The following is a 7,452-nucleotide window of genomic DNA, read 5'->3' on the forward strand; positions in this document are numbered from 1 at the left end:
CTAAAAGGGTGACACTGATGACTGACAGAGAGTTCTTACAATCCAGCATCCTAACAGAAAAAAATAGGCAATTACAGGAAAAAAAAAAAACACAAAAGTCTAGCAGGTATATAAATGACAGAATTGCTAACTTAAATAACAGTATTTTTGCTATCAAATTGGGAAAAGTTAAAAATACAGTTATACCTAACACTGTATGTGAGAGTTCAAGGTGTTCTTTCATGTTCTGCTCAGTAAGATTTAAATTAGTAAAAAATTTTTTTTTCCAGTAGTGGCGACTGAACCCAGGGCCTTATGCATGCAGACAGGCTCACTATCACTGTGCCGTGTCTTCAGGTCAAATCAGTATAAACCTTCTGAAGGTAGTTTAAATAACAGTATCTAAAACACAGTGCCTCTTGACCTAGCAAATCTACTTAAAGATACGTATTGGAAGGAAATGATAGACAACAAACTTAGGTACAATATTTACCATCGCTTTGGATCCTACAGATCCTCTACAGATGTGGAAGGAACCAGCTGAAGCTAGAAACTGGGAATATGGAAGCTTTTTGGGCTGGATGCTTTGCTGTGGAAGTGTCAAGAGAAGAAAGACTTTATAGCTAAAGCAACGGCTGGTGCCAGTCCAGGCCATCCACCACTTCAGTTGTCCAATAAGATGCTAAGTGTGATATCAAATACCACATATATATATATCAAATATACAAATTTAGTGTCCTACACTACAAAACAGACTAAATTAATTTTGGCTCATGTTTTTGAAATGTAGTTAAATTCATACCGATATAGAAAAAAGTTCATGGTAAAGTAAAAAAAAAAAAATTACAAAATTACACATATGTACAACATGCTATCTTTAGTGATCTATTTATTTATACAAAGATTTGAAACAAAAGTTGATTCAATGGCATCTTTACATTAACAGTAGCTAGTTCTAGGTTGTATAAGGCTTTTTTGTTTATTTTCTGGCAATTCTGGTTAATTTTTGTTTTTACAATGAACAAGTATTGCTTTCTACTAAAAAATGAATACATTTTTAAGGCAAATGAGAAGAACTGTAGTTACTTGAGAATTTCTACTTTTTAAGAACAGATAATTTATTTCCAAGCTGTATCTCTGCTGTTTCTTTCCCCCTAAAAGCCCTTACACAATAGAGATTTTAATACTAGACGAGCTGAAAAGCAAAATATCTCTCACCTATCCTTCTAGTGCCCTGCGCCCTCAGGCTTACAAAAATAGCTTGTTAATTTCTAAAGAACTGAAGATTTATCATTCCCACCAATGGGGGTTAAGGTTGAGTAAAGTGTTGAGCTTGAAAACTCTGTTCTAGATAAGGCACTTTCAAGAGACAGACGTAAACTCAGTTTGAGAACTGTCCTCCAAACTGAACTCCTGAAGTTTCATGCCGGCTCCAACTTTGATCAGGCCTGTGATCTCGCTGGCTGCCTCGCCATGAGAACTTCGGTCTGCCTGGCTTCGGTCTGATCCATTTGCTGTTCTCCAGAGGCTGAGCTGGGCTCAGTGAGCAGTGGGTTTAGAGAGTGATTTAGGGAGGAAATAAGATGCTACCGTCTCCTATTAATGCCATTACAGTTCACTAAAAGTACTAGGATCCGAGGAATGAGCATCTAAGTGTTAGAGGTGACATCACTGCTACCGATGAACACGGGAACCGAATACCTGCTAATCTAGGTCTGGCAGCTTGGCTCAGAGGGAGAAGGAGATAAATGAATTAAATCAGTTGAGTTGCTGATTGCCGACTTGATAACTCTATAAAAGAATCTAGCAGACACCTGACTTAATCAGATTGTCTACAGAAACTAAGTTAACGGGTTAAGTTAGGTTCTGTCGCCTGAGCTCAAGTCTGCACAGAAATGTCCGGTCTCACAAGCAGAATCCAAACCTAACCTACATCGCAAAGCTGTGTGCTCCAATGTCAAGAATTTATATAACAGACATTATTATATAACAGAAAATAATCTCTGGACTATTCAGTGCAATGGGTGGCAGTGGCATGAAAGGAACACAGACTTCCTGCCCCAGCATGCTTTGCTCAGCTTCTGGAAGGAAACATTTTATTCCTCCTGTGCTGCTTCTAGCTTTCCTCATTCTTGGCCCACAGTAAAACAACCCGGGTGCCCAGTGTCAAGAGGAAGGCCAATGTGCTTGAGACCTTTCCTGGCTGTGGTAATTGCTTCCTTGTGGTCTTTACTCGAAATTTTGCTTAACTTAAGTGCTTTCTACCTGAAAATTATTTCAACTCCCTGTCAAATATTGTTTTTTTTTTTTTTTTTTCTTAACCTCTTCACAGAAGAAGATCAATTTCTGAAGAGACTCAAGTAGTCAAACTAAGTCTGGGGGAGGGGAGAGTTAGCCTTTGAGTATAAGGAGAAGCACAGGAAGGCAGTGGAGTAAAGCAGCCTGCTCAGGGTAAATTCAGAGTTTGAGAACTGTCTTCCAAACTGAACTTGGTACCAGGGCTTCCATGAGAGAAGGGACTGGAGGGGACAGACGCTGGTCTGCAGAAAACTAGGATTTCATCACCTGCCAGAGGACCAAAGACCCTGTGACACATTCTGCAGTGAATGACGAAAATAAGTTTGCACCCCCTCCAAACTACAGTTTAAGGAATTGGTCCTGTGGTTGGGTAACCGTATTGGAGAAAATTCTAGACTTTTATCATCACTTTCTATAAAGATGTACTTTTATTCAGGTCCAAGAGAAACGCAGAGGTGCGTGGCGAGACCCCAGGAGCCCAGGCAGAGCAGCGAGCACAAAACTGGCCCCTCTAGGTGATCTCAGGACAGCGACAGCGGGCTGGGTGCAGAGGGGACCAGGAGAGGCCACTTACCCTGGGGTGTGGCCTGCGCGCCCGTTCGCTGCCACGGCTGCAGGACCAGGTGCAGCAAGAGGAAGGTGGCCGCGCGCGGGGCCAGCATGATGACTGTTCTGCTCCGAGGGCTGTGCAGGCGACAGCGTCGGCGTGGCTTTGCCGGGGTAGGGCGCTGTCCGCTGGCCTCGGGCGGTGAGCGGCGCAGGTGGCGGGTAGGGCAGTGCGCAGCCGTCGGAGGGGCGCTGGCTGCTGGGCTCCGCGGCCGCAGCCCGCATTTTATGGTCCAGCCGCCCGGGGGGTGGGGGCGGAGGAGGACCTAGTCGGGGCGGCCCCCTTGGCCAGGATCCCCCATTTGCCAGGAAGAGCGGGGGCGGCGGGAACCGGGAGCGTGGGCCACCGAGGGAAACGCTGGTGCAGAGACCAGTCGGAATGGAATGAGGTGGACTGTGGGACGGAGTGGGTGGACAGAGGAGTGTGCTGAGGAAGGGAGGGGATTCGAAAGAGAAGATAGGGCGCAGAGGATGGGCAGAGAGGACCACAGCAGAGGAGAGTATCCTGGTCCCCAGCCTTGGGCTTCTCTATTTTTTTCCTCTCTTACTTTTTATGTTTTCTAGAGAAACACCACGTGGACGTGTCTCTAAAGTCTCCAATTGCTTTCCCAACTGGTCTTGTTCTGCTTCCTGTGGTCCAGAGGGCAGTAGGATTTGTGTATTTCTACAAGTTTTTCTTGAAAAATTTAAATGATGAATATATTTTTTTAAGACACCAAGTTTTGAGACACAAGGAGTGTTAAGTGGAAAGTTTGTTTGTTGGGGGGTGGGGGGGGGTGGAAACAAAAACATCTCAAGACCAGACGGGCAGAGATGGAGATGCCGAGTCTCATGGATGGTTTACCTCAGGCCAGTTTGCAAAAGGGCTATGCACCCACCTTGGGCAGCTCAACACTCTGTAAAGGTTCTGTTTGAAGGTGTGGGGGTGGGGCACCGGAGTGGCCCCTCTTCCTCCCAGGCAGAGCCCTCAGAGGATGGCGTGGATTAACTAAGGGAAAAACATTTGAAAAGCTGCGGTAAAAATATTCCCCATGTAACAATCTCCACCAATGCAGAGGGCCCTTCAGAGGATTGCTAGACCTATGTCATTTGTCTCAAAGAATTCCATTTATAGAAGCTATCTACCACCAGCTGGGTGGTAAACCCTCCATTCTATCTCCAAATTTGCCAGAGCAATCTCTCTCCACTTCTGACTGTGTTCACAGCTAATAAGCCGGAGATCTGAGCTGTCCTCCCGGCAATCTTCTCTTTGGGGTCTAATGACGGCCTCTCTGGGCTTTCTGTAATGTTGTTTTATCTAGCACATTAGATGGAATGGGTCACCATATGCCTACCAGTTAGAACTGAAAACACACAAAAGGAGCAGGCATGTATTCCTATGCAATATGACTGTAAATAATGAGATGGACCAGACTTTGGGATATTTTCTTCAGGTTTCCAAACTGTGTCTCAGGGTTAACAGGGCGGAGGGCTCCAACCTATGCTTTAAACAAAACAGCTCTCCCTTTAAATGCTCCATACAGCTCATGCAGTCATTGTTCCTTGAAGCTAGTGTACGAATATTTACAAGTTTGAAAGCCAATATTTAGCTGGATGAGTGCATTAGAATCTTCTTTAGGAGGTCTACACACACACACACACACACACACACACACACACAAATTAGGTGACTAAAAGACACCCAAACCACAAAACCACAAGTAACAAAGCTTATAATGGTACATGGATGCAATCCCAAGGACTCAGAGAGCTTCGCAGAGGCAGGAGAATCATGAGTTTGAAGTCAGCCTGGGCTACCTGAGGCTAGCATGTGTTATATAATGATGCCCCCCCCCCCCAAGCAAAGGAATCAATTGTTATACCGCATCACACCACAGCTTTCTCTCCCTAAGTGAGAATGGGACCACTCCCTAAGTGAGTCAATGAGCAAGGGTCTCACTGTCCTGGGAGGTTTGTTTAGTGTGTCAGATGTTGCTGTCCCCTCTCACATCAAATGCCACTCCTCTGCAGGCTGACCAGGAGTCTGGATAAAGTGGAAAACAAGAGAACGCTTGAGAAGGTGGGGGAGAGAGACAAGAGTCTTTCCATCTCTGATCCGATGCCCGTACCTTCTGTGTGATCCTGTAGATCAGATCCGCCATAGACCTAGCTTGTATACTGGGGCTGTTTTCTCTCCAGCCACTGCCCTGTGGTTCCCTGTTTGACATCTCTGTTCTTCATTTATTAAGCATTTTTCTACACTAAGGATTTTTCTACACTAAGTTTTTCCTCCTCAAGATAAGCACTTTCTGTTTTTCTCACATAACTTAATAATGAGTAAGTTATTAAAAAGGTTGATACTGTTTGGTTTGGCTTGTTTTTTAAAGTCACTGTTTAGCTGTCTTAGAAATCTCCTATTGCTAGCAGGTTCCTAGGAGAACAGCTTACACATGTAAGCACACAATACATTCTGATTGAACTTGACTGGGAAGGATAATGGAGCCATAAAAGAATCCAAGGGCTTCCTCCTGGCCTAAGCTATCAAGGGTTGCTTTCAGAAAGCATCCACTTTCGGAAAGCTAAGGTCTTGGGAAGTTTTTCTTCATGTTGTCATAATCAAAAGGAAGCAGGCTTATAATGAAATGTATTAAATTAAAAACCCATGGTGGAGGCATGCCTGCTGCTACGTTGTGCCTGGCAGGCAGGTGGGCGCCACTATCATGAGCAAGTGTGTACTGAAGAAGTAGGGGAGGAAGGGAAGCAGAAAGGTTTGTGCACTGTGAAGAGAGTAGGAACTGGAAACGTGAGGTGGGTAAGGAAGGCCTTATGTGAGTAGCCTGCTGAGCCACCCGAGGCCATGGCAACGTCCCTGGGCTGGGCTGCCACCTAGGGCCATGTTGATGTCCAAGGGCGGCATAGAACTGGCCTCGCCCCTCGCCTGGGTAGCATGGGAGGTCTGCCCCTGGTAGCATGAATGCAGGAGAGTTGCTCCTACCCTTTGCCGCCTACTGCAGGCCGAGGGATGGAACTGCCCCTTGCACAGGAGAGCCGGTGGCCTCTAACAACTCAGCCACTACCCAAGCCCGGATCCAGGGCTCTGAGTTGGCCCACCCCAACATCTACCCCATCTGTGAACTGCTGGAGTGGGTGAAGGGGCCAGTCCTGCAGATCTAAGGCTGCAGGACCTCCATGACACAGAGCAACAACAGGATATCTGAGAGGAGTCCCTGTGAGGATCCAGGATTGACAATGTAGTAGAAGCCAGAGGCCTCACAACAGACAAATGACTCATTGCAACGAACATTTTGCAGATAAAGCTAGGCAGCAGAAGGGTATGCTGTTTGACACATGGACTCTCAGCTTCCATGGTGAGATGTTTTATTTATTTTATGTTTATTTGTTGTTTTCTTTTGGGGCGAAGGTTGCAAGGGTAGAGGGTAGAAGTGGAGGGACAGGGAGATGAGTGGGATTGGGGTGGATGATGTGAAATTCCCAAAGAATTGATTAAAAAGTTCTTTAAAACTGGCAAAGAAGGCAACAGAGTGGATCAGTTTCTTGCCTATATTTCTTTGTTAAATATTCATGGTTCCAAAGTGGATCTGAGACCTCAGTGTAAGACAGGAAACTTCCAGAGAACAGCAGTAAAAGCTCTTCAAGATACAGGCAGAGGCAGGGACTCTGTGAGAAAGATCCATAACACCCCCACGGACAAAGGGGACAGTGTGGAGTTCAAAAGCTACCACACAGCAAAGGAGACAACCACGGGAGTGAAGACACAGATTAAAACACGGGGAGAAATGTTTGCCAACCGTACATCAACAGGGGGTTAATAGCTAGGATATAAAGAGATCCAATAACTAAACAAATTCTCTCCCTCCCCCTCTCTCTCATACACACACACACACACCATCATCATCATCAATAAATGGGCCAGTGAATTGAACAGACAACTTGAAATAAGAAACATAATTGACAAATAAATAATTAAAAAGCACTTAATACTCTTACTCATCACAGAAGTGAAAATTAAAATGTCTTTAGACTGCATCTCACCCTAGTCAGAATGGCTATCATCAAGAAAGCTTGACAACAAATGCTTCTGAGGATGTGGGAGGAGGAACCCTGTGCCCTGTTCACTGTCACGTGTTCACAAAAGCCAGAATGGAACCAGACTAGACATCTGCCAACAGCTGAATAAATAAAAGAAATGGGCTACATATATACAATGGAATCTTACTCATCTACAAAGACAAGTGAAATAATGAAACTCTCGAGAAAATGAATTTAACTGGAAATCATTATGTTAAAAAAAAAAAAAAAAGAAGAAGCCAGGCTCGGAAAGAAAAATAGTCTGTTTTGTCTGACATGTGGTACCTGGATTTAAAATTCCTCTGTGTGTGTGTGTATGTGTGTGTATGTTTGTGTGTGTGTTATGTTTGTGTGTGTGGTGTGTGTGTCTATAAATCTGTGCTTGCACTTACACTAAATTTTATCCCATTAGTTTAACAGCATCTGAATTTATTTCTTTAATTTTCCCAACATCAGGCTCTGAGCCCCTGTGGATCATCTTATTTTTGAAAGCACCAATGC

The 7,452-nt window shown here is 44.7% G+C and overlaps 1 protein-coding gene across 1 annotated transcript in view; it reads right to left on the reverse strand.

The window, feature by feature from the left end:
- The window catches only part of Thbs4 (thrombospondin 4), a 43,206-nt gene extending 40,115 nt beyond the window's left edge, over positions 1 to 3,091 (reverse strand). Inside the window, exon 1 of the mRNA XM_076927143.1 lies at positions 2,852 to 3,091. Within this exon, the coding sequence (XP_076783258.1) occupies positions 2,852 to 2,939 (88 nt within the window). The 5' untranslated portion in view covers positions 2,940 to 3,091. The remainder of the gene's footprint in view (positions 1 to 2,851) is intronic.
- Between the last annotated feature and the right edge of the window lie 4,361 nt (positions 3,092 to 7,452).

The sequence above is a fragment of the Arvicanthis niloticus genome, chromosome 29 (assembly GCF_011762505.2).
Source record: "Arvicanthis niloticus isolate mArvNil1 chromosome 29, mArvNil1.pat.X, whole genome shotgun sequence".
Lineage (NCBI taxonomy): Eukaryota > Metazoa > Chordata > Mammalia > Rodentia > Muridae > Arvicanthis > Arvicanthis niloticus.